The following is a 27,537-nucleotide window of genomic DNA, read 5'->3' on the forward strand; positions in this document are numbered from 1 at the left end:
GGGGTTATAGAGCGAGACCTTTAGCTGAACTAACACGGAATATTGAAAAGTAGTCCACATAAAAAGCAATGACCAGCTGATAGCCAGGCCTAGAGAACATGAATCACTTCGTAGCTGCTGTTTACAAAATAAAGCGGTGTAATATTTGTTAAAGCATCACCTTACCACATAGAATCAGCAAAGAAAACCAATAATCCGTGACCAAGTCTTTCTCTATAAAGCTAAATTTAAAATATTAAAAGGGTTATGTATGTATATTTGACTCAATCCACTGGTTTCAGCTACTTCAATGATTCTCTTTTTCAGAAAAAAAAATATCTTATTATAGTATAGCTAGTTGTTCTCTTTACATGGAACTATTAATTTCAAGATTAGTTTAAACTAAATTGCTGTGTTTACAAAGTTAAAAAGCTGCTTTGAACACACACAGTAGGAATTCCTGTCCACAGACACAGTCCCGCAGAGAGTGGAGTACCAGCGGGAACAAGAGAAAAAGAATTACAATAACAGCGAACTGTGAAATGTGTTTTCTGCTGCTACACATTTTGTTTATTATTTAGGATCTGAGCCATTTTCTTTACATGTTTATCTCCTCATGAATTGAAAAAATCAGGCCTAGAAGCCATGTCAGGGAAGTTGGTATGTCCTTTGTGGCTGCTCACTGCCACGGGCAGGCAAGGCTGGCACCGGCATGGGCAAGGTGCCGGGGACCCAGAACGCACCTGAGTTCCCAGGGATTTTCGGTAGCTAACCTGCACGTAGTTAGCCGCTGAGATTTCTCATCCGCGCCTGCCTTTGGATGGCGAAAGATTTCCGACAGCCCAGCCAGTGTCAGGGTTCAGGCAGCCCTGGGGCTCTGCCAGCGGTGTGACCACTCTGAGTCCCGAATGAGCCCCGTGCCAGGAGATGGGTGACGTGTCCCACGCTCAGGGCACGGATCTTCTCGCCCTGCTGGGTCTTGTGTTGGCCCTGATGGGCCACATTCATCTGAAAGACGGAGAGGAAGCATCTACTAAGCTAGGTCGTTCAGATGAAAGAAACTCCTCGTCCCCAACAATTGGATTCTGTCAGCAGAAAGACTTGGCAGCCGGGTCCTTCGTGTTTATATACTGTTATGCCCTTTCAAGATGATGCCTTTTCCCGTCAATAGGTGTTAGGTCTGCCTGGGGAAAGCCTGCCCTGCAGCTGAAAATCCTGTGTGGTGCTCCTCACCCCAGCCCAGAGCGTTGCACGGGAGGCACTGCTGGAAGGGGGCGTTGGGGGTCCCGTGGCTTGAGGCTGAGTTCGGGCTGTGGTGGACCTGGTCCGCCACCCGCTTCCCCCAGTTCTCCTCTGAGGAGACCAGAGCCCCCGACTCCGCAGCCCCTGCTCCCCGCTGGGCTGGCTGGAGGCTGTCCCCAGAGCAGGACGGCCAGGAGAGGGATGGCCCTTGTGCCACCTGCCACTAGAAACACGGTGGCCGTGCTGGTAGTGGAGCGCGTTTGCCGGGATCACCCACAGACAAGCCCAGCGCACACCGAGGTGCCTGATGGGTCCTTGCGCTGGCAAAGCGGCAGGAACCCCTCGGGGCAGCAAGGGGCTGGACACCGTGGTGCCAGCTCTGAGCCCCGTGGCACGTGGTGACAGTGGTTGAACAGTCACAGGTTTTCAGAGCAGTTCCGTCCCTGTGTGTGGTGTTCAGTGATACCATTTCCAAGCTTCTCCTTGCAGCTGAGTCCTTTTCTATTTTTTAGGGTTGGGTTTTTTATTTTCTTTTTAGTGAATGCTGGTGCACTGGTGGAATAATATGACCTCAGGCACTAATATTCTAAGGAATAAAACACTCCACTTTGCCTGATAGCCAGCAAAATCCCAGCAGTTAGAAACATTAATGCACGTACTGTGGGGAGCTGGAGCTTGGCTTAGTGTGGTTCATTTATTTGGTGTACAAGAATGTGTCCCCACAACTGTGTCACACTCGGAAAAGCAGCAATCAGCTATCGCTGCGTTACTGTCCCAGCAGCAGCGAAGGTTAGCCAGGTTAATGAAAGCAGCCAGAAAGGCACGCTACGCTCAACGGCACCCATAAATGTGATTAAATAGCAGGAGAGCATGTTCTACCTGTGTACATCATATTTCCTCAACCCTTCAAACGTGGCAGTAGGTACTGAGGCTTGTCATTAGTATGCCAGAGGATATTTAGGGCAAAAGAGAGGAACCCGGTCTGTGGGAGGGACGAGTACATTTCCAATCCCTGGTAACAAAAATAAAACCTCCTTCAAAGGTCTGGTGATTGGTATCCAGGCAACACAGGAGACAGGGACTTCAAAATTAGAGCATATTCCCCATATTTCTCTAGCGAGTCTGGTGGATCGAGTGCTTACAGCGAGTACCAGCGCTGCTGGTGGCAGTGCCGTCAGTCGGGCTGAGCTCTGCACCCCCACGAGAGCCCGACGCCGTGGGCACCCAGGGGACGATGAGGCGGCATCGCCAGAGCTCACACATGGCCCGCAGAGCAAACGGGCTGAGAATTTCTAAGTACATTTGTTCTGGGTTAAATTAATTCATGAAACACAATTTGACAATTGATGTCAGACTTTTTAATTATCCCCAAATTACCTTAATAACAAAGTAACTCCGATGCTTCCACATCCTTTAGAGTTAAATCCTCTGCAATCTTGCGCGTGTTGTGTCTTGTGGGCTAATGACTCCCTGGTGTATAGCACGTTATCAACATATGCCGGTGCTCCGTAAATTATATTGTATCTGGAGCGAAGGGTCTAACCCCTTGCTAGACACAGAGTTCCCGTTTACGTCAGCGGGAAGCAGCTCTTCGGGGTGCTGTTTCTCAGCATCTTCTGGGAAACGGCAGTTCCTGGGAGAGGCCAAGCGAGCCTGGCTAGCCCAGCTGGGATTTCCCTGGTCTTTCCTGACCTGGTCCTGGGAAGGGAAGGGCCGGTGCTGTGGCGACAGCCCGCGGGACGCCCACCCGGGGGTAGCGTCGGCGCTAGCAGCAGGATGGGTGAATTTTAGCTTAGGAAGGTAAAAGTAGCTGAGCTGGACTTAGTGAATATTGAGGGCTTTGAGCAACCTGGTCTGGTGGGAGGTGTCCCTGTCCATGACGGGGGGGTTGGAACTAGACGATCTTTAAGGTCCCTTCCAACCTAAACCGTTCGATGCTGATTCTATGATGTGCTGGGGTTTTTTCCTAGGCCAGCTCCGATGTGCCCACTTCCACAAACGAACCAGCACTGACCCACGCAGCTATTTACCTGCAGGAGCAGGACGTCTCGCTCCTCCCCCTTACTCACCGTAGTAGCCACCAAGCTCTTATAATCTGTATTTTCACAAATCCAAACCCAGCTCTGTATTGATTTGTTCTCTCCCAGCTGTGGTGCCGACGGGGAGTGCTTTGTGGTGGCCTCTCAGGGCACTGGCAGCCTCACGCTCACCCGTGGCGCTCGCTTTGCCCTCTCGTCCTCGCAGGGTCCAAAAGCCACATGCACCCCTTCACGCTGCCCGCTTTGGTGCGCTCCCGCCATTCGTCCCCGCGAGCATCTGCTCAGCAGCGTGGTGTGAGGCAAAGGAGCAACTTTGCAAAAGTCTTTCTGTCCTCTCGCCCCAAAATGTAGAGCTGGCTTATTAAAGGCTGCCCAGGCTCTCCTAACAAGCCCTACGTACCCCTAGTAGCCACCAGAAGCTGCAACCTTGCTGGCAGGTGGACCTGAGCCTTTCTTTTGGCAAATAATGAAATAAAAGCCTCAGGGCTGAGGCTCTGCCCCCCCCGGGGCCGTGTCCCTGGAGCGGTGAGTGCTCCTGCACCCGCGTCGGCACTGGGAGCTTTCAGCTCCTTTCCCGCATGAGACAGTTCCCCCGTGTACAACCTCCCCAGGGACTGAAGAATGGGGCCCAGTCCGTATCTAGCACAGGCATTTTTAGCCTGAAGGATTTCATTTCATTATGGGATTGGTTAGTCTTTGTCTGTTGTCTCCGCACCTTTAAACACGAACGGCTCCCGGACTGCGTGGCACCTCAATGGGAGTCATAGGCACAGCAAAAGCTCCTAACGCGGAGCTCACCCGTGTCCAGCAGCCTTCGGTGGTGCAGGGTGGCTCCATCGCTCGTTAGAAGGACAGGACGGGGCAGCTCTTCGGTGCCTGCCCTGCGCCGGGAGGGGGCTGGCGGAGCTGGAGGGCCAAACCCCGCCGCCAGCAGCGGGGGAAGATTTGTGTCGCTTTGGTTCCTGTCTCCTGTGATGTACCAAACCAGACGGGGTTCACTTTGAAGCAAAGGCATTGTTAAACTCACCCAGGCTGAAGTCAGACGAGGAGTTTCTTAATTTTATTACTAAACAAACAGTGCAGTGGTGCCAGGGCCTCTGCCAGCCCTCTCCTCCCTGATGGTCCCAGCGTGGTCCAGCTGGTCTGCTTTGCAGCAGAGCTCCCTACCAAGCTGGTTTCACTAACCCTGCGAGCTGAGGACCTCCAGATGTGCTCGTGTCACTGAAATCGGAGCACAGAAAGGCATTAACTGGCCGCAGGCCGCAGGCCAGGACCTGATGCCTTGCTCGGGACGGCTGCTCGGTGCCGTCCCCCAGCTGCGCCGAGATGGAGGGCACCGGGGCCGGGGACTGACGGACACACAGACAGAGACACAGCCCCAGAGCTGACGGAGGTGGCACTGCACCCCAGGGTGAAGCAGACCCGACAGGCGAGTTAGCAGGATGGGGCGGATAGGCGCAGAGCCGAGGTTTGTAAAGGAGAAGCGATATCTTGTTGTCTGTCTATTTCTTAACCTGAATTTCTCTTTTTGTCTCCCATACTAGACAGCGGGGGCAGCTGGGATTGCAGCTATTTTGCAAGTCCCGCTATTTCACCGGGAGTATTTCATATATACCAGGATCTGCCTTTGTACTGTAACCCAGCACAAGAAAATGCCTCATCTTTCATTGCATCGCTCTAATTCTAAATTAATGGCACTGCCCAGCAGGATGCACACAGCAGCAATGGCACGTTCTTGAATGTCAATGTTAAGATCTATTTATTGTCTTTTTTTTTATATTTATTTTATTTATTTTTAAAGCAAGACTGGCGCTGTACCTTGCAGCAGGCTGGCGTACCCCAGCCAGGGTCACTGAGAGGGGAGACCGCTGGTCACAACGCTCACACCAATCGTGTTCTCCCCATGTAGTGCCTCCTCCGGCACCATCTCCTGTTTCCTCCGGCTTAGTGGAGAGGGGCAGTAGATGTCTACAGCAATGGGGGGGGGGCGGGGAAGCAGAGCAAAAGCGGGGCTCAGCTGGAGGCCTGTCTCCCCTGCGGAAACCCAAGCGTTCCCCACCAGCAGGAGCAGCCTCTTCCCAGTCTTAATGGCAGAGTCGGTTTCTCCTGGTGCTGGATAGCCCCAGAAACCGGAGCTCTCAGGGGACATACGCTGCACTGATGCAGTTCTACACCTGCTGGAAATGTTCTTTCAAACACAGTGCATTTGATGGTGACCAGAGCCCCCCCGGCACTAAGCCTGTAGCTGCCCCAGCAGGCCAAGTACCAGCAGGAGGTGCCTGCGGAGCCGACTCGCCACGGCTGCGTGCATGGGTCTGCGGGTTGGCAGGGCAGGCGGAGAGGATTGAGACGTAGCTCCTTAGGAATTAGGGGGAGGGAGAGAAAGGATTGCCACCTCAAATTAAATATTCCGGTAAACGACAAGTAGAACCTTTTACAGGAAAACCTTCGGTATGGAGCAGGTTTTTCTTTCTTTCCTGCTAGTGAGTTGTGGATGCAATGGTCTGGACGCACCCAGAGCACAAGCGTCGGGTGTCTGTGCTGGATGCTTCAAGGATCTTCCTTACCCCTTGCCCCCTTGTCGTCCCCACCCCCTTCCTGCAGAGGTTCGGTTGTAATTAACCTACGTAAGCCACAACTAACACCCCCACTCCACTCTTGTTTTGCAGATTATATGAAAGAATCTGTGTGCAGCTCCAGCACTTGTTCTCTGAACAGCAGTGAAAACCCCTACGCCACCATTAAAGACCCCCCCATTTTAACATGCAAACACTCCGAGAGCAGCTACGTGGAAATGAAATCGCCTGGTCACAGAGAGTCCCCATATTCAGAAATGCCAACTTCATCGACAGCCAATAAAAACATCTATGAAGTTGGTAAGTGGGGCGGGTGGCAGAAGGTCTCTTCCAACCCAGTTGGTGTTTGTATTGTAGATGCCAATTTTTCTTCTTTTCCCAACACAAGCAGCATGGATTTGGCACGGTGTGGGGAGGCGATGGCTGGGAGGAGAAGACCTGTGCAATAGCGTCTTGCTTTGGGGAGCTAAATCCCAGGGGGGGAAAACAACCTGTGCTGCAGTGATGGATGTGAGTGTGGTACGGCGCCGGATTGCTCCCCCAGCCCCAGTGGGGGAGAGCGGCAGGTCACTGTTTATGCTCTTGTTTTAAACTGCTGCAAAGTCCAGCTGCAAGATTTTGAAAGTGTGGAAGTGTTGATCATTTGAAGACATTATCTATCTGCAGGGCTTTGGGAACTACCTGCCCTCGGATCTGTTTGGTGTTCTTCTCCCTGGTCTGCCCCATGCGCTGCCCCATGTGCTGCCAGTAAAGCTGCGAGGGGAAGCGATGCTTTGGGAAGCTGATGTTCTGTGCTTGGGACAAAATACATGAGTAGAGTAACTAATTTGGGGAGCACTGCTAGTTACCATAACCCGGTTTTCCTTGCTTCCTTCCCCAGAGCCCACTGTCAGCGTGGTCCAAGACACCCGCGGTCGGAGTGCCAGTTACCTCCAAAATCCATACGACCTGCCTAGGAACAGTCACATTCCTAGTCACTACGACCTCCTCCCTGTCAGGCACAGCCCGACGCACGGGCCGTCTTGGGACAAGCAGTCTTAAAGGGATGAACTTCACTGGTGCACTGTGTTGCAAACACAAACTTTGAGGAAGCAAAAGAGAAGACAATCCTTTTTGGCGCTGCTGACGGGACTTCAGACTGTCTTACGCAAGGACCTAACGTAACACATCAGCTTGGGCCAACTGCTGCTGCATGATGTTATTTATAAAGACATTTTTATATGGGTAACAGGAACTAATGAGATTCCTCCATGTGTGACTGGAGTACGTCACCCTGGGAAGGTGTCTGTGTGCTCCAGGCAAAAACTCTCCGTGGTGTGTACTCTAACCCTGGCTTTGCTGTAAAATAAAACACAAAAACAAGCTTAGTAGAAGGACTTAGAGATGTACATTTCTACCAACTGCATCAAGAAACCTTTTACTGTTAGGAACAAGGTGACTAGGAATACGCTGGAATATATTTTACATCTTTGTCAATGGACATTTTTCTGAACGAAAGCAGGGAAACTTGTCATTTCACTGTCCGGAAACCTCATTTACTGCCATCACCACGTGTAACCTGTGCAGAGCATGCTTGGTAATTAGCATTGAGATGTTCATCTTTATATTCAGTACCAGGGTATTTCAGTTGAGGAATATCAACACAGACACATTCTGTGCAGTTTTTAAAATGTAACATCTTGGCAAATGTCCTCTGACGCTAATGACTCGAGTTTCAACACAGAGTCTCGCAGCCAACTTACCACACTTCTAACAAGCTATGAAACACTTTTGATTGGCACAGATAGGCTTTCATTTTCCTTATACAGCTTCTATTTTATTAGATAAATCCACCAGATTTGTCAGGCAGTGTAAACTGATGCACCTCTGTTTACTCCCCTGGGACGCTGCGGGTTTGCAGACTAACCCTGCTTTGGTTTCCCTTCCTAAAGCGAAGACACGTCGGCTTCTCTGAACCATCTTCACAAACCATCTCATCATGAGTCACTTCACAGCATGCCATTCACAGCACCCTTTAATTTGATGTGCATTACCATGTAGTGCAACTTTATCCATTGATGATTTTACCTGAAACGTCATTAAATTGAGCTGAAACTGAGTTTTCTTTTTCAGCAGCTGTTTGTGAAGTACTTATCAAGGGGCTTGGCCCACGGGCAAGTTTTGGACCAAGCCACCATGACTTTTTTTTTTTTTTTTGGTAATCTTTATTGACCTAGAAAGTAGAATACTTGCTGTTAAGCAGTTCCTTGTAGATTTTGAGCATGAAATAGTATTGATTCTAAGTATGTAATTTTATTAGGCAAACATGGAAGTAGCAAGTTGATTGCCTCTGAAATATAAAAAACAAAATTCTGTTGCACATTCGCCAGTCTGATGGAAGTAGAAGAAGACGAAACCAGCACCAATCCGTTTGCTCAAAGCATGATCACTTGCGTAACCTGCTGGTCCAGGGGACTGGTAAGAGGAGCCTTCCAGCTCGGTGGCAGCGGCTTGATCCCGGCTCTGAGTCAGACCAGGCGCTGGATCACTCGGAGCACCCTGGTGGGGCCCAGCCTGTGTCCCCGCAGACGGGCTCAGCCCTCGCCCTGGGGATGGACGCCGCTGGCACTGTGGTACTGCCCCGCCGGCAGCCCCCGCGGCACCTCGGGTTCGCTGCTGCAACGCACCGCGTCAGGGCGTGGGCAGCCCCGGCGATGCGCTGCTGGAGGAGCCGGGACCCACCGGGGGGTGAGGTTGGCTCTGAACCCCTCTGTGCAACCCAAGAGTGTCGCGGCGAGACAGCTGAGCTGAGCCCTGAGATCCCCCAGGCTTCCAGAGCAGCAGATTTTCATGTTGCAGGATAATGCATAAGTAGTTACACGAATGCTGCATGTGTGCATGGGGGCAATGACTGATCAGCAATAGTAATTTTATTTTCCAGGAAAGCCTTATTTGAGATGTAAGTAGGCAATTATTTTCTAGGGCCAGTAGGAATATATTTTCTGTACATGAATAGAAAGACTTACCTCAAAAATATCAAGAGAAAGGCAGTTCAATAAGGAATCCTCTTGCTGTAGACCTACTTTGCCATCTAGCACAAGCGGTCGCAGCTGCCGGCCTGACCAATGTCTGTGTGTGTGTTGCTGTAAAGTTTGCGATGAGACTCCAGAGAGCAGAGATGTGCTTAATTGCTTTGGGTTTTTTTTTCAAAGCTGGACTTTCAAACCAAATGCAAGGATGTGCATAGAGCTTAACAGGAAAAAAACAAAGAAAGAAAACCAACAAAAACGTACCTTCCTGTATATTAGCATTAGCTTAGGAAATAGGCATCAAAATGGCAATACTTTTTTAAGGCAAGACAGATTTGTAATATATTTGTTCACTGTGCAAAGGTGTTCTACCTTGTACAAAATAAATTGAATTTCTCTCAGTGTGTATTTCGCAAACGTACTCATTTGCAGACTAAAACTTCCAGACCGTGTTCCGGTCTGAGTTCTGCAGGCGACGGGGTTGGTCATGGAGGGGCTGTCCCCCCCTCAACAGAAGAACCACACAGGCGTCACGGTTACGAGCCAGAGGCTGCAGAATTTCTCAGAAAACACAAATCTGTAACTCAGACTGTAATTTGGAGTTAATTTCAAGTAAGGCCCAGCTTTAAAACAAAACATAACTGGCTCTGTGCGTATCCTTCTCACAGCTCCAGTAGCTGTTGTTCCACAGCAGTTTAACCTTAGCGGGTCTGAGTGAGCGAGAGACCCCGGTGACGCACAAACCCTACGGGACACGGTCCCGCACACCTACAAAGAGCAACCCGGGCCGAGTGCCAACAGCAGGGCGCTCTCCCATTTTCACGCGACGCATTTCAGCGCATGTCGTGACAGTGCACTGTGCCACAAGCGAATTGTTGTGCCTTCCGGTGGGCACTGGAGGATACAGACCAGCACCGCTACCCTACTGCACCCAGCAGCGAAGCGATGAGACAGGACACACGGCTGCTGTCTCAGCAGGTTGGACAGTGCTCCCACGGAGCCTAATCAATAAATCACGAGCACAGATTTGCAGCAGAAACACCTTCAGAATTAATGACTCCCAGGCAATGCAGAGGACTGCTACATGTTGAAGCTTTTTCAATATTTGTGCTTCGTATTTCTAAAAATCTTGTTAACTAAAGCCCAGCATGTAATCTTCTTATTCGACAAGCCACACTCAGTAAGCTCTTTAAGGCTGGAAATTCATCAGGTTTGAACAGATAGAATAAGCAATTCTAGCTTAATAAAAATGTCTTTAAATCAGAACAATTCCATGTCCTTTTTGCTTAAAAGTCAGAACCCCAACTCCCATCAAACACAAGGACCACTGATGCTTGCTGAACAGCTTCATAATTGTTAAGATTGGGACTTTCAAATATGTAAATGATAGCAAAAGCTTTTGGTAAGTAAAGCCAATTTTGCAGCGTTAGACAGAGTTCCCAGAAACTCAGAAAGCTCATTTTGGGGCCCAAAAGCAGTATCAGTTATCATCAGTTGTCTCCTATTAGCAGAGAAGAGACACTTCAGTCCAGAAGTAATGCCAACTGCAGAAGAGAATGATTAATCGGCAGCTGAAGGGGAACAATACCCAACTGGGTCAGTGTTCAGCCGGAATAACGCCTCTCCCAAAGCACTTTGTGAAAAACGCTCTTGTCCCAGGAGCGTCACCCAGCCCGGGGCCAGCCGGGAGCGCTGCCGCAGCACCGCGCAGCTTAGGCAGGAAAAGCAGCACAAAACCATGGAACACAAGGCAAAGGCTTTAATAGGTAAGAAGTTACATCTCTGTACACACACCCTTTCATTTTGCTTTAGAAGTCGATAGCTTAGGAAGGTTTTACAAACTATTGCATGAGAATTTTATGTTCCATGTTGCAGCAGTTCAGAAGTACAAAATCAGGTTTTGCACAGCATTTCTAAGGCCTGTTTTATGATTATTAATTTTAAAGTTCTGGTGGGGACGAAAAATAAAATAAAATAAAAAAAAAAATCAGAGTTCTTACTTAGTCTGCCAGCGCACACAGCCGCTTCACAGCTGCCCAGGCCTTAAACGCAGCACTGTTTGCTGTGAGGTGAAGGAAGAGGCACACGCAAACTCAGCCTCCGACAGCAATTTGTGCTCTCACAGCCTTCGTCACAGTTGCATTTGCTGCAGGAGGAAGCGTCTTGCATAAAACTATGCGAAATCCAAACCTGATGTGACAACTGAGTCGAGCTGCCTGCTTACGTGAATCAGAAACTGAAGCGAAGTGAAACTCATCCTGTGTTTCCAGTTGACAAATTTAGCACTTGGCTGCCCCGGTAATTTGGTTAATTCCAAAATATGCTCCAGAGAAAGCGCTGTGAGAACAGCTCCCACAGTACGCAAGTGCCCAGTCTCACACCTCATCCTCAGACCCTCACGCAATGCTAAACGGCCCCGAATTGCCTTTGTCCCCAGAGCCACCGGCACTGCCCCACGCGCTCAGGGGTGGCTGCTGCCTGCAGCAAGCGGCCGGGGGGCTGCCAGGGACACCACGCACAACGCTCACCAGCACTCTGGCTCCTGCACACCACTTCTTCCGCAGGACACCAAAGTGGGATCAAAAAGCTTACATCATTTGCTGTAGAAGGCAGCAGTTTGCTGTCCCACAGGATATTCCTACTGGTGGCAATGTGGGGAAAGAAAAAAAAAAAAAAAAGAGTGTTTGTAAAAGCCATTCAGGGGTTTAACTAGAGCGAACCCACAGACTTCAGAGCGTAAAAGCTTCCTGAAGCTGCCAAACTGTCACGGCTATGAACTGCAGCAGCCCCAAAAAGCTGCAGAAGAGTGAAGAAGGCAACTGTGTTACACGACCCTTTCAGTTCCTTTTCTGGGGGTACTTCCACTTCAGTGTCTTCTCGCAGCCTGCTCCAAGAAGCTTACTAGCTTCCAGTAAGTAAAAACCTTCTGGTCAAATCCCAGTTCTCCCAAAAAGTGCATCCAACACCATACTGAGTCGTCCCCTGTAATTCTTTATTAGAATCATGGATGAATATATTTTAAATCAATCTAAAAAAATAACAAAAATCAAAGTACAGTACATGCATAAAATACAAAGTAATTTACAAACAGATCAAAATAGCATCTTCAGAACTAATACTAGGAGGAGAAATGGATTTAAAAAAACCAAGTGACCGACTACAGCAATGCCTTCCGTGTGCCTTACACATCATGAGCACCGCAAGACAGAAAGGTTGGGTACGAACGCAGCTGGTAGTGCCTACCCAGATTTTAATATTCCAAGTGGGTCATATCAGAGTTTGAGAAACGTCCCCTACAATCATTTACTTCCCTGTAATTGTATAAATAACTGCAGGCATTTATACAACAAATGGTTCTTTTAAATACTGCAGAAATTCAGTGCCTAGAGCCCCCAAATCTCAGTATTAATGATGTGTTTGGGAATAGCACGTACTGAGCGATACGCAGTGAGTGCAGTGACAGAAGGCACAGTTCATGTATCCCTGAACAAGCTAATCCGACAGATGATTCGTACTGAGCGACAGACCACAGAAGGAAGGCATCCAGTAAGAAAACTACTCCAGATGTTTCTGCTAAAGAACATATACCAAAGCACTGGAATAATTTAAAAATACTAGATGAAACAGAACAGAGAACTAAGACCAGGTTGTGGAAGTTGTTGATTCGTCAACTCAGGCATTTGATTATATTAATATATGTGGCAAGTATTAATAAGTGTGATAATGTGAATACGTGAGAACACCCTTCAAGTCTGTGTATCACGAAGGAAAAAAGGCATCCTCAAATCCTGACACCACCAGCACTGTGGAGGCCAAGCCTCGGGCAGCGCAAAAACAGGCTGCAAGTTCCAGTGTTCGAGTGACCCTTCATCAGTTTCGCAGCTCGTGCTTTTGCTTTCTTCACTAGAGGCACCTCAAACGGAGTCCCACCAGCGTCCCCCTGGCCAGACTCCCAGCGGCTCTGCCTCACATCACAACCTCCTCTGCAGCAGGTGCCAAACCACAAAAGCTCATTTCACAGGTAGCGAGAACCCTGCCTGCTGCTTGTTCACAAGAAATTCTCTTTTCTCCCCCATAATATTCTATTAAAAAAAAAAAAATCCTTAACTTGACAACCTGAAGATGTAGCCAAAAACATTTAACTTACATTAAAATTGCACTTCAGAGCAACGGGCATTTCATCAAGCTTTAGATGCAGTACACAACACCTTAAGACAAGGAAATCCCGCCCAGAGATATTTTCCTAGTTAACCTGACAGTAATTGTTTTGTGAGGAGCAGAATAACGTCTTCAAGTGCTCACTAAAGGTGTCTGTGCTCTGACTAGCGGGCATCGTGTTGGAAAGAGATCAGTTCAGTTCCCAAATATTTACTGAACCAAAAGCGACAAGTCTGTGTTGAGAAACTACTGCAGCCACATAGAAGCAATAGATTTATAAACACTGAAATCAAAGTGTTTAAGACATGGAGAAATTCAGAAGGAATAAGCAGTAACTAAACACAAGAAAGTAACCACGAGAATTACAAATATATTTAAATCTTGGACCTGGGGAATATACACAGCCTTTCAGGAAAGAATGAACAATTCTATATATTCTGACAGCACTGCATCTTTGGTTTGTTTTCAGTGGTTGGAGGGACGTGAATGGGAACCACGTTGTTGCTTGGAGACATATCGTTTTCACGTCTGTCGGACATTTGCTTCTGGGAAACAATACGATAGATCTCTGGAAGATGAGAAAGAGCTAGTCATTATGTGTACACCAGCAACACACCATCAGAAAGTGAAGTCTGGGGGAAACCAGGCATAAAATATAAAAAGATTTTCCACAGTTTTGGAAATACGTAGGTAATGAGCAGAAGGGTTCACAAGAAGTTCAGTTGTGATGCCTTCTCTACTCAGAAAATAAAATATTTATGTTTTTGAAAAAAGAAATTAATTTTTTAACAAGTGTTTTACTCCCCTTGAGATAAGAGCTCGTAAATGGACAGAATTCAATTTTTTTGCTAGGGACCAGAAACTATGTGCCCCACCAATGCCTTGTGATGGTTCCTAAGGCGCTGAGGACAATGGTTACATATATCTGCAGACAACTGAAGAATTAAAAATAAGCACTCAAAATTTCTCTCTCTCATAGGACTGCAAGGGCAATTTCTTCTCTCTCAGCAGGCGTGTCACCTACAATACCTTCCCTATAGTCCAAGCGGTTTGATATCTTTAGAAAAGGCTGAATATTGGGGCCCAAAAGGGAAGACTCTGGCCCTGAAGCAGAACACAAATCCTTTACAAAATCTGCTATGTTAGTGCAGCTGAACTTCAAAACTACAGAGAAGAAATAGGGACTCCAGATGAAGAAATTCCAGCATAAATCAGAGAGCATGGGTTAAACTCCTGTGCCTTTCCCCGCACGCTGCCAAGTGGGGAATGCTGCGCACCTGCACTGAAAGCATTGCCCAGTTTCCTGGGATTTGCTAGTGGCCGATGGTGCGCACTGTACATACACTCACAGTATGTAGGAGAGAACTTATTTCAGCTGTGCAGAAGAAAGAGCACGGCATGTGTAGCACTTCAGCTCCAGAAAGGAAATAAACAATACCAAAAATAGAACATGAGGAACTCACTTGCAAATTTGAGTTTTAAACCATTGAAGGTTAAAAAAAAAAAAAAAAAAAAAAAAAAAGGTTGCTCAAACTCAGTTTAACAAAAGTTTGAAAGTGTTTCAGATTCAGCAAAAAGACGACCCTGAAATGACAACACATCTTCCACTTTTCAAGATAGAAAAGCGTACGGGTGACAAATACACCAGCAGTGCCAAGCAGCTGAGCCCCTGAGAGGGAGTCGATGCCCACACCCAGTTTGCACGCTCCAACCTGCTGCCCTGCCGTAAGGTTTCTGATAAGCCCAAGCCCAGGCTGCAGAAGGCGAGGGTATCTGCGCTTCGCTCCTCCGGCAGAGCAAAGCAGGGAACAGCACAGCTCGCAAACAACTCTGATGACCAAAGCAAAGGTCCAAGTTCTTTTGGAGGTCTGAAGTCTCTTATCAGCTGGATAATGACTGTCCAAACACACACCTCGCCTGACCCCAAACCAAGACTCGTCTTTTCCACCAGAAATTTGTCATTAGCGAGTAGCCTTTGTTCGGAACTTTAATGAGCTGCTGCTTAGCGCACATCCTGACATCATTTCAGTACTGGAAATTGAGCAACCTTGTGCAGAGAAGCCTCTCTGCTGCCAAGGGCTGATCACACAGCTAAGCGCCTGCTTTTACGACAATGGGAAGAGACGGCATTGAAGCGCTGAAGAAGGTCCGTGACAAACAAGGCTCGAAAACCTTGCCCTTGATGCAACAAGCCTGCACTGATTTAAGCTGCCAACACAAACAGAGGCTGAGTGCTCCCCAGGACAATTAAAAGCAGGGCTGCACACATCCATGGGACTGCTGGCAAAATAAAAATCTCTCGTGTAGATGCTGTGCTTTATCTGTGGAATGTACAAGTAATGTTAACCTTTGCAAGTGGGGCTTTGAAAGAATCTGCCTGTTGGGCAGCTCAGATAGGGATAAAGTGTTCAGAAAAATGGATTTCACATACACATTCAGTTACCGATGAAGTCACTGAGGCAACCAAACAAGAGCTGCACATGAAAAAGGATTTTCTGATTTCTCCCTTTCTCTGGAGTTCACTCTTCTTTCCAACAGTCTTACACATAAGCAACTTCACAAGTCAAATGAATCCCATGAAACCAGACCTCTAAAACTACCAGCAACCGCATGTGGGAAGCTGCAGATACAGATCAGGCCCGCACTGTGACAGGCCACTCAGTGTTCAGCAGAGTGCCTGTGTGCGGCAGGAGGAGCGCAGCTGGAAGAGCGCTACTCTGCATTCTCCTGCTCCACCACCCTGCCCCAGCGCAGACAGACAGGTTACCTCAGGCGCAGAACGCTGCCCCTTCCTACTCAACAGGCGAAGGCCGTTGCCACCTTCATTACTGGAAACTCTCTAGTAGCACCTACGGCAGCAACAATTCTCAGTTTTCCCAAACAAGTTCATACTAGTCCCTAACATGAGCTGTCACACACTTCCACCACCAAGTAAGGACTGGCAGCCAGGGTGCCCTCTGTATCACACCCTCATCTTACAGCAAAGATCTTCAGCAAACAGCCCTGAAGCCTTAACAACAATCTTAACAGCGCTGATTGCTGATAAAGAGTCTATCCCTTCTGTCTCTGGGAACATATTTCCATGAACCCCGCTTCCACAGCCTCCCCAGCAGTCCTGCAAGGACATTTAGCAGCTGTGCTGCTTGAATCAGCTTGCAGCAGCCCCAAAGTCGTTGCTCACTACTGCTTCTCCCTCCTCTGTAGTGCAAACCTTTGAGCAGCCACAGCATACTGTCCTAAGATGAAAGCCTAAACGGCTAAAACCTGCCTTTCCCTGGATCAGCTGTACACTCTTCCACCACACACAGCTGTGCTGGTGTGAAAGGAGAGGTGGGAACAGCTTAAACCTGCTCTCACTGGGGCAAAATGCCCAGCGGCAAAGCCTACACTGAAACTGGTCTGCACTGAGGAATGCCAGGCTGATGAAGACATGCGCTTTTTAATGAAGACACTACACTTTATGCTCTGCTCAGTAACTGAATGAGACCTTATTAAGAGCACACACAGCAGAATGCATCACTGCATAATTACTAACTGTGCGAGACAGGCCTTGCACTGTAAGAGGGCTGGGAAAAAGTGACACTGCTGCCTAGGAGGAGCTTGTCCAGTCCGTGTCTGCTCAGCCTGCACTAGTGTTTCGTTCATTTTCAGGTGTACAGAGCTAACAAAAGAGGAAATCCCTACATTTTTTGACGTTAATGCTCTGTGATGTTGTTTCCTTGGAGATGGGATTCCTTAGAGATGAAACCACAGCAGAATGCAGTACAGGAACAGAGATAGCATAGAGCCGGGCAGGGAACAGGGGCAGACCAGTTTACTTTAAGGATGCTTTATCCTGCTGTGAATGCTCAGAGTGGCGAGGATTATAATACCAGTCTCTCCTATTTGCCAGATGATACAAAGCGGCTTTGTTGTGCACAACAATCAGCCCTTGAAGTCTAGACATCTTGCAATAGAAGAATTTGGATAGGGACCATAACTCTAAGCCACAGAAGGAAAACGTCCCCAAAACCTCATCTGGAATCCACAGCAGGACAGGAAGCCCACTAGATTTAAGATATACACCCCCTCTAAAAGTCCTCTATAATACACAAAGAGGAAAGAAAATCTTCCCCCCTCTTCTTCCACCTGTAACAGCAGATCACATACCTACTTGGGCTGTGCTAACTATAATGGATTCCTATTTCCCATGCCTAAAGCCATCTATTCAAAGTGGCTTAATCTGAGAATCTAGGCGTGGTTAAGCTTAACAAAGACCCTGCTACAACTCCAAGGAAAGTACTCTTACAAGTTTCCATCGCTGTCCCAACCAGACCAGCTTCAGTAGGGCTGGAGAAGAAAGGAAGGAGTTTTGCTACAGACCTTGGTTGTGACACCCTGTTCAGGAGAGATCTAAGCAGCTGTGTGAAAAGCATCAACTGCAGCCTGGGATGTCTCCGCGGTGCAGTTCCCAGCACTGCAAATACTAGCAGAGCTGGTGCAGCAGCATGCCGTGCCCCTTCTGTCAGCCACCTCCGCTCGCAGCCTGTGGCAAAGCCTGTTGGCTTTACCAGCTTCCTTCTTCAAAGGACTGTGAGCATTCCACCCGCAGGCACTATGCTTGGAGGCAGCCTTGCCAAATACAGACTATCCATGATTCTGCAGGGTCAGTCTGAAAACCACATTCCTCAGATGACTGCTCCCCTCTTTCCTTCAAAGCAAATCATTAACAGAAAGAGCCAGCTGTGAAGTGTTATCGAGAAGTTTATTGGCAGAACATGCGTCCTTAGCATGCCAGTCACAGCCGAGATGGAGCCAACCTGCTGCTAATGCATTATTTACTTCATCTTTATCTCCCTGAAACAGGAGCTCCTGTCTGGAGTGAGCCACATGCCCACTAATCAGCAGAAGTGTTTCTTCCAGCACAGTTGAACCAAGCCCTCCTGAACAAGGATCCTGTCCGCATACCCAAGAGCTCTTTACCCAAAACACTGTCAGAGCAACACGCAGGGAACATTGAAGTTTGTGGAAAAGCAACAGCCTCAACAATCTGTCAGAGTCCACCGAGGGCAAGTTTTAATCGCTTGTTTTCCCATTACAGACTGCTCTCCCTCACAGAAAAGTTAAACCAGAAAAAAAAATAAAAATAAAACCTCTGAGAATTAGAATCCAAAATAACTTCTGGAATAAAAGACACTGTTGGAAGCATGAGAGGAGAGATAAAGAAACAATCTAGTCTGTGCCCAAGAGGTGAACTGCTTCCCCATGGCAACAGCAGTATATCATCTGAGCGTCACACAGCTCTGTGGAAATAAGCCAGCAGCCCAGGGCATGCAGGAAACTTTCCACTCTTCAGCCATCACTGTTAGAGACCAGAACAGTCCAACAGGAGATGGGGGCAATTAGGTGACCAGTTTATATTGGCTCTGACAGCCATCTTGGGAGGGGATAAACAATGTCTGATATATTTCCAGTTCTGTTTTATTAGTGCTGGTGGTGAATGAGTATGAAAGTTAATTAACTAATCTTCATCATCTGAGAGACCTCATCTCCTCTGAACACTGAACGCACAGGCAGCAAGGCTGTTCTACGTTACACACAGCACATTTTGCCAGAACCTGACCTCAAAGTTCAGGCTAGGTGCTCCTGAGAGGAGAGAGGCTACCAAGGACACGTGCATAAAGGAAGAAGTTTCAGGTTTTAGCAGTTACAAGTAAGCAACAAAAAAGTCTTTCTCCTAAAAAATCCATGTCCATATTTATGGGCATTTTTGACAGGACTGTCTTTAAATAGGTGAAGAAAACAGGAAATCCAGCAGGCATCCCAGATACCATCGCATTCAGCCACTCCTTAGCCATCTACCCTCCAATGGCGTTAGTAGTTAGTCACGTAGGGAGTAAACGTACAAGCTAACACAACTTCTCTCTTTTTTTAACTTGTACAAGGTTGAATTACAACCAAATGACTACACTGAAGTTAAAAGGGAACCAAATGTTTCAGCTGAAGAGGAAATGAACTCAAGTTCTAGTCCCAGCATTGCATGAAGCTGCGAGAGGACAAGCGTCCCTACACGCTGTTGATTCATCTAACACTGACACACTTTTTTGCTAGTATATGGACAGGAGCACTACTGCTTAGAAATCCACTGTGAAAAACACACAACAGAACATATCAGAGGCCTCTTACAACTAAGGATAAGAAAAGAAACAGATGGACAGAGGCAGATAATACTCCAGCAGGCCAACAACTCTCTCTCTTCACTGCTAGGGTGTTCATAAAGCATTTCAAGCAACTCAAGAAAATGCTACATAATTTATAGTTTTATAACAGTAAATAAGTTCCTAGCTGCCTCTTCACCTACATGTTCCAGTACGGCTAATAAGTCCTTTTTGGTGCATTTTTAAAAGAATGACTAAATTAGCTGGCAAAGAAAAAAAAAATTCAAAACTAACTAGGTGACAACATCACAGCAATGAGATCTGATTAATAGAGACACATATTTTAAAAGTGGGGCCACTGCTCATACCAAGCAGATCATGTAGCCTGGCACATGCTACATTGGGAAGGAGAGAGTTTAAATTTGCAACCAGGAAATATGTTGGAGGCACTCAGAGAAAACAGACAGACTCCCTGGCACATCTAGAACAGAGAGACATATGAAAACAGAGGAGTCTCTCAGATGTTTTGAAGACCCAGACTAGAGATTTGGAAAGGCTTTTGCCAAAGCTGGGAATGACAAAAGCTCAAAAGTCACACACGCCACTGTCGTCCCACTATGCCCTGCCTACAGCTGACAAGGTACGCAGCAATACAAAAGTCCCATGACAGCTAGTGATTTCCACACCAATTTGTGAATTCCTTCCCTATCTTTTACAAGCCATGGTTATGTTATGGTCCCCCACATAGCTGTAGTTGAAGGTCTCATACTATTAACAAGTTTTGCCTATCTAAAAAGGGGTTTAAACAAAAAGCAAGTACTTTATCCACAGAGCATAAAAAACAGTACTCACTGCCATCACATGTTATAGAGGCCAAAAGTTCAGCCAGGACTATTAAATGCAATGACGGTGACCACGCAGCAGCTCAGGAGTCACTGCATTTCAGACTACCAGTACTGTTCAAAGGAAGGATTTTTACTCTTTCATCCCTTTTCCCTTGGCAACTGCTGTGGTGACCATTAAAGATGGAAACAAACTAGATTGACTTCTCCTCTGATAAACAATGGCTATTTTAACTTGATGCTTGCATGAGACAATTCTCTCCCACGGACACTCCCTATACTATACACAAATGGGAAACTGAAACCTAAACTAGGCTGACTAGAAACCTGGGGCAGATCAAAGTGGAGAAGGATTCATTCCTGGGTTCAAGGCTGGCCTTTCAACTGTGACACTTCAAAACTGGACTCCAAATCTTATGGCTGTGAAGAATGATAAATAGCAACATTTTAAACACTTTATAGGCAAAGAAATGCCTATTTGCATCATATCTGAGCAGCCTTCTGCCCTTCTCCCTTGAAAGACAAAGCACTAGATGACTCACCTGTCAGAATAGTCTGGAAAGCTGCTTCCACATTTGTTGAGTCTAAAGCAGATGTCTCGATAAATGACAAACCATTCTTCTCTGTGTGGACAGAAATACTATAATTAGAGGGGTACCTCACATATCTGCCTCCCATCTGGAAGAACTTCTCTACCAGATTATATTTGTGGTGTTCCCGATGAGACGCACAGGTATAAAGAAAAATTATAAGAAGTTGTGGGGTTTTTCCCCCTTACGTGATCTGAAAGCAACACCGTCGAACTCCAACATTAGAATTTACACTAATCCCCAAGCACAGGGATCAGTCCAGTGCTGTACTTTTAGGCACATCTTCCTGCATCACTGAGAGTGAGAATTTGTTGCACTTTCAAAAATTGTGTGAGGAAGCTTCCTGGATTTTCTTTAACCTCATCAAGTTTCTCCACCTCCCACCTGCTGGTATGACATGGCAGCTTATTTAACAGAGCTGGCCCTATTGGGGAATGACAGTCCTCCACCTGCAGGCAGGGATCCTCACTGGCCATAAATTCTGCAAATGCAGCTTCAGCAAGCCTTAATGTAAGAAACCCATCTACACTCCTGGATGAAACAGACTTGCCTAAAACAAGGCAAGATTTACAGAAACTAGAATTATTTTTCACAGAACTTAATTATGTAACAGGAGTCAGAAAGCCAGTTTAATGAAAGTCTGTTCAGCCATCGGCATCTGCATAGTGATCCAGATCCGCTGGTACAAAGAAGGCAATATACAGGTGCAACGCTACCACCATACAAGAAATGCAAACCTTAAGCCATAGGCACAGTTTCTGCAAGAAAAGCAATGCATAGGCAAGAGAATAAATCTGGTTTAAAACTTTCAATTTTCTTGAAACCACATCAGCATGCATTGTTCTACAAGGCTTCCTTTTTGACCAAATTAAAAAAAAAGAGGGAAACACCAGTATGTGACACTGAGGAACATCACCAGCAGCACTCTTTTTCCTCCTACCAGCACACCTGCATATCAAAGACCAGGTAGGCAGATCCCCAGACAATTAGCATTAGGAAATTATTTTGAGTTCACCAACCTGCAAAAGCTCTGGCTTCATCTGTAGGTACTGCTCTCAGGTGGCGTAAGTCACTCTTGTTTCCCACAAGCATGATCACAATATTGCTGTCAGCATGATCTCTCAGCTCTTTCAACCATCGCTCTACATTCTCGTAAGTAAGGTGCTTAGCAATGTCATACACCAATAATGCCCCTACAGCTCCACGATAGTACCTGTGGTGAAGAGACATGTTAGAGAACCAGCAAGAAACACTATGATTACAAGTGACAAGTTACTATGCAATAATGGGAAATAGCTATTACTAAGACACCTATACAAAAAAATATCCAGAAGCAGGCTACGTGGGACTTGAAGCAGTGAAATAGAGCATCCAGACTAGGCTTACGCCACAGGACCACCAAAGCAGTCATGGCAGCTCAGAGTGTAGGGGGTAACCCAAGCCCCATGCTTGTGGGGAGAACCCTGCATCCCAAAAATGAAGCTCTGGAATCTGTGCGGAGGTACTGTCACCTTCAACCTCAGATCCACTCCTAAAAAGTCGCCCCCACCCATCACTGTGGGTGCAGTACGGGCACAGCCCATAGTGATAGAGAGACTTTAGAATGACTCACTGGATCATGAAAATGTCAACCTGATCTATTCCTTTAGAAAAGGCCACAGTCGGTCCCCTTTCAGACCAGAGAGAGGCACAGTAATGCATTCAAAAAGAAACAGGCTGTGTTCTCTCACCCTACAATTACCTCCAACTTTACTTAAATCCAGCTTTTGCTATGCTATTTTTTTCCAATTAAATAAGCAAGCAAAGTGAGCAGTCTTTCTTTACTGCTACGGGAGGGTTTCTGGTCTTAGGTTACCACTGATAAAACCTCCATGAACACTGATATTACTTTATCAATCGCTTGCATTGAAATGAGTCTCTCAAAGCTCTTACCTTCCAGGCTTGAAACGCCTCTAGTTACACATGGGAGCACTGGGAAGTAAATCAGTTTGTGCAGGGACACACTCTATCAAGTTTCTGGACTGAATATTTAAGCTTCCTTCCCCCATAGGTTGCAGTATTACACGATAAAATACAAACACCCCCTGTTTGCAGTTTCTGAGGAATCAGAAGGGCCCAAAATGACCCTCCTCAGCAAGTTTCTCTTCAGCCATACAAGCTATCACTTACGCTGATGTTATAGCTCGGTATCGCTCCTGCCCTGCTGTGTCCCATATCTGAGCCTTTATTGTCTTCCCATCAACTTGAATGCTCCTTGTTGCAAACTCTACTCCAATGGTGCTTTTGCTTTCCAAGTTAAACTCATTGCGAGTGAATCGAGACAGAAGGTTACTCTTGCCTACTCCAGAGTCTCCAATAAGTACAACTACAAGACAAAAATGATACAATAATCAGATTCCAGAAGTAGACAATACATTGACAATCACCTGAAATAAACATTTATTTTCCAGAATGAAGACTGAAGGAAAAGAACGGCAAAACCACCACCCTTGTCATGGGTCTGTACAAGTGTTGACATTTCTAGAGAACCAGAGCTGCCATATTCACTAACATTTTGAACAGACATTAGACTCAACTTTTACTTGTTACACTTCAGTCTCTTTTGCTCAACATGGAAGAACTTTCCTTCTCCAGGAAGAGCATACATGGCTGTCACTGCAAAAGTCAGTCAGGGACAGTTTGGATTTTACATCTTTGTAACAACGCTAGAACTAAAAAAAAAACACCAAAAAAAAACCCCAAACAAAAAAACACACTGCCCAACAGAAATCTGTTTTGTTGAAGAAGTCCAAAATGCAGGGCAGGCAGTAGACTCTGCCTGCATTTTACACTTTTCCTACCTTTGCAGAAGAGAGGTTCCCCACTGGGGCAGAAAAATTTGTGAATGAACAAAGTACCACCAAACCCCCCAAAAACCCACAAGACCACCATCACCCCGATGGACAGTTTTAAAATGTTAGCACTCTGCTCTTCTGCAGTCCCTCACTACTGCTGTGACTCCTGGCCGCTTTAAGCCAGAGCCCGAAACTGCTGTAAAATGCTGCAAGGGTATTGCTGGGCCTCAGAATTAGAACCACCATCCACTCCCCCTTTCCTGGCTCAGCTTGACTCATCACAGCACCAGTGCCAAGGAAACTAATTGGAAGGATTCGGCTGTGCTTGACAAGAGATTGACAGAGGGTTTAAAGTCCAGTTCCTACAGGAAGAAAAGTGTCACGAGGATTCGCTGCAATATCCTGTAATGCTGAGTTTAAAGGTGCAAGTTTAAGTGTAACTTAGAACTCACTACCAAGATGCACGTCACGGGACAAAACACATTGACATCCCTGAGTCACACCAACAGGAGACTCTCAAAACGATCTTATGCCCTTAATGAAGATAAGGTACTGAACTGGCAACAGGAGGAAATGGAAGAAAAGAGCGGACAAGTAAGATCCTTGAGAAGAATGACTAATAACCTTAAAGTTCAGCACTGAATCAAGGCCAGTCAAAGCAAAAGAGCACACACTCGAGTGACAAAAAAAATACGCTGTGGCTACGCTTGGTTTGAAAAAACAGCAATACTTGCTCAGTAACATACATCATTTACCAGTTAAGACACTGCAACAGTGTTACAGATCCTGTGTGGTACAACAGAGAAATGAGTGCACCAAACACACTTCAGTCACATGAGACACCCCCCACCCCCCCGAGTCTTACCCTAGCAGCGCAAATACTCCCATCTGCTGCTGCGCCACACAGCAGCCCTCTGAACACCATCTTCTATTTAAATAATGCAAAACAACTCTGACAAATGGGATTTTCTCTGACTGTAAGGGCAGAGAAGCACCTTTTAAAGACTCTCCATAAAATGAAAATTGCAGCAAATGCTAGCTTCAAACATGGCCTTGTAGAGAATACTTCATCAAAATAAACATCTTTCCAGCTTCCTCTGCCAGCTGACTCAGCACGCAGCCAGCCAAGCTACAGAAGTTGCATAAAGCACAGAGTGTCTCTGTTAACCACTTCTGTTTATGAAGATCACAAGTGCAGGTAGGTGGCAAGCACGTATGCTGAATGCAAATAGGATTCTGCTTTTCTACGTGACAGGTCAGCTCTGCTCAGCGTCAGCTGCCCTGACACAGCTGAACAGCTTTGGCTGGCACAAAAGATGCTAAAGCGTAATAAACTTAGTGTAGGGGACAGGGCACCCAATTGCGTCATCACCACCTGGCAAACTGCCATAGCTTTCCTCTTTCATTGGCAAATAAGTTGTTCAATACTATTTTGACAGGTTTGGGCCACAGTTTTAGATGACATCATGTCTGTATTCACTGGGATGGTTACAAACAACAAGTTCCTAGGTGGCAAAAGTTGTCAGCTGCCTTCACACACCTCAGTCCTGCTATCACCCAGCATTAGCTTTGGCAGCTGCTGAAAACTTCTCCATACAAGGAAACCAATCTACACACATAATTTCCTTTTCTCAACAGGATGCATCATATACCTTTTAAGTATTCCCCTCAAAACATATTTTTATGTTGTTCAGTGCATATTTCAAAGCAGAGCTTTAAGTCATTAAATAACAGACTGATCATTTTAATTCCTCTGCCAAGTTTTTCTCCTTACCTTGTCTGAATCCCATGATGCTTATGTTCTGAATGGTTTCCAGTACCAGATTAATACGTTCCAATTAAAAGGGGAAAATATTAGACTTTCCTCCTTGAAGTCAGCTATTTCCTCTACTTAATTGGGCTATTGCAGCTACTCCTGAACAGGGACACAAGACCAGCTTGCAGTGTCAGCAGGCGCCTAAGACTCCTCACACTTTCTGCATTTCTGCCAGTCTGAGCAAGTATCACTCTTTGAATACAATTATGAACTGAAACAACTTTAACAGCCACTCAGACTGTATTATTAGTTTAGTTTTAATTTTGCTTTCTTTATCAAACCAACTCATTTTGATATTTTATACTACACAATGTTCCCATGTATTATATTCTTAGCATAGAAATACAGTGGGAATGACCCTGGATGCCTGAGTCCCATTCTAACTATCCCAGGCAAACAGTTTCTGGGAGGGAAATGACGTTATCTAGTTCCACGTTAAAGCTAATTGTTCCTGCACACACACTTCTATTGGGCCTTTCTTCCAGAAACTCACTCCTAATGGTTAGAAATTGCCTTCTAATTTCCAGAAGAAATTAGTGGTCAGCTGATGGTGGTGTTCATGTGCCAGCATTGTCCATTAGCTTATTAGTTTCTTCTCCCAGTGGTGTTTATGCTGGGGTATTTACAGAAAGCAACCACATCTTCTCTCAGCTTTCTTCTACTAGCTAAATAAGCCAATCTCTCAAAGGTTTCCTTATAAACAGACTATCCATTTCCCCAAACAACTTCCCTGTGAGTTTTTTCAATTTCTTTTCCATGCAGTGAGAAGAACCGCACACATCATTCTAGGTGAGATCTCCCTGTCACATATACAGGGACGTTAATATTTCCATCTCTATTAGGCACACCTTGAGCTGGAATTATCTTTTCCTGACCTTGACGGCTCAGCCTGCCTGCAGTCAGACCTAATTGTTCTAGCTTTTAGTTGGCAAGCTCTTACTTTACCAAATTCCTGAGTCCCCAGGCATAAAACCTTACATTCTGAGCAACACCCCATTTGGAGGACTGCAGTCCTCATCAGCACACAGACCTCTCAGTGCTGTGCTCTGACTTTCTCCTGTACCACCCAACTTCACATCATCAGCAAATTACTACATCAGCACTGGAAGAAGGAATGTCTGGAGGAAACATTTAAGCAAGTTCAGCTACAAGACCTGTTCTTGAAAACCTCCATCAATATCCTTCTTCGGACCAGCACTTACAAGAGCAGCATCTGAGGAAGCTTCACAATCAAGTGAGACTTGTATTGGCACATCCTGAAAGTCATGAAAGTGATCTCCCTGCCCCAGGTGACTACTACAAGGCAGGTCATTCTTACTGGTTTAGTGATGTGCCAGTTCAATACTTGCAACCACATGCTTTAAACCAATGCATATGATTATCTAGAGCATTACCACCCCAAGGGTTTAAGACAAGCATTTGGGGGGTGGGAGAGGAAGGGGGAAGAAGAAAAAGGAAAAAAAAAAGAAATAAAAATGAGTTTGAAGTCCACACTACTGTGGACTTCATTCTGTGATTCCAGTTTTATTTCTGTAGAAGACCAAAACAAGAATTCAATTTCCTAAGTTGCAGGAAAAGCAATTTCGAGAACTACATCAAGAAAGGATTATTAATTTTTCACCAGCATTCTAGCTCACTCACCCAATTTTCATTTGTTAAACCTCTTAGTGGAAACGTTCAGAAAATACTTTAATTATCTCATTAAATGTGTTATTGACAACATAATCAGGTTGAAAATAGAAAGTCCACCACCCCTAGCTTGTATTGTCTATGGTAAAAGTTATTACACAAGTCACATATTCCACAATTTAAAACACGTACACCATCACTAAGGGATTACAGTGTCTGAAAACACTCATCTCTGCATTGAGCTCTGCTGTTAAGAGGCATATAAAGAAAGAGCCTGGCCACATCTTCATGAGCCCTCAAAGAACCTTCTGATGAACACCTCTGCGGCCCACTTCAGTTGGAGTTTAAAGGAAATGTGAGTAAGACAACTTGATTCTACACCTTGTAGGTAGCTGGAGATAAACCTAACGCAATCATGTCTTGTACCAATCCCCCTCCTCACCTGTGCCCTGTTTTATTCACCCATTCTCCATCACAAAGCAAACTGGCATCTCAAAGGCACTTTGGGGTAGGAGTCATTCGTTACCTGTACATGCAACATGTAACAGAGCACTAGGACTCCAAATTCCTCTGTAGTAAAATGGCTGAGCCAGAAGGTTTATTACAGCACAAAAATGCCTCCACATCTAACACAGTGAAGGCACAGGGCTTGCTACTGTTGTAAAAGCCAATAGATGTCATGCAACC

At 46.2% G+C, this 27,537-nt stretch overlaps 2 protein-coding genes across 2 annotated transcripts in view; one reads left to right on the forward strand and one right to left on the reverse strand.

The window, feature by feature from the left end:
• MEGF11 (multiple EGF-like-domains 11) overlaps nt 1–6,877 on the forward strand; it is a 215,187-nt gene extending 208,310 nt beyond the window's left edge. Inside the window, exons 22-23 of the mRNA XM_009886823.1 lie at nt 5,930–6,136; nt 6,717–6,877. Of these exons, the coding sequence (XP_009885125.1) occupies nt 5,930–6,136; nt 6,717–6,877 (368 nt within the window). The remainder of the gene's footprint in view (nt 1–5,929; nt 6,137–6,716) is intronic.
• Nucleotides 6,878–12,834: 5,957 nt separating this feature from the next.
• Nucleotides 12,835–27,537, reverse strand: part of RAB11A (RAB11A, member RAS oncogene family) — a 20,010-nt gene continuing 5,307 nt past the window's right edge. Inside the window, exons 2-5 of the mRNA XM_009886834.1 lie at nt 22,741–22,930; nt 21,591–21,784; nt 20,524–20,604; nt 12,835–13,570 (exon numbers count right to left, since the gene is read on the reverse strand). Coding sequence (XP_009885136.1) covers nt 13,431–13,570; nt 20,524–20,604; nt 21,591–21,784; nt 22,741–22,930 — 605 coding nt within the window. The 3' untranslated portion in view covers nt 12,835–13,430. The remainder of the gene's footprint in view (nt 13,571–20,523; nt 20,605–21,590; nt 21,785–22,740; nt 22,931–27,537) is intronic.

Source organism: Charadrius vociferus, unplaced genomic scaffold, assembly GCF_000708025.1.
Source record: "Charadrius vociferus isolate BGI_N301 unplaced genomic scaffold, ASM70802v2 scaffold190, whole genome shotgun sequence".
Lineage (NCBI taxonomy): Eukaryota > Metazoa > Chordata > Aves > Charadriiformes > Charadriidae > Charadrius > Charadrius vociferus.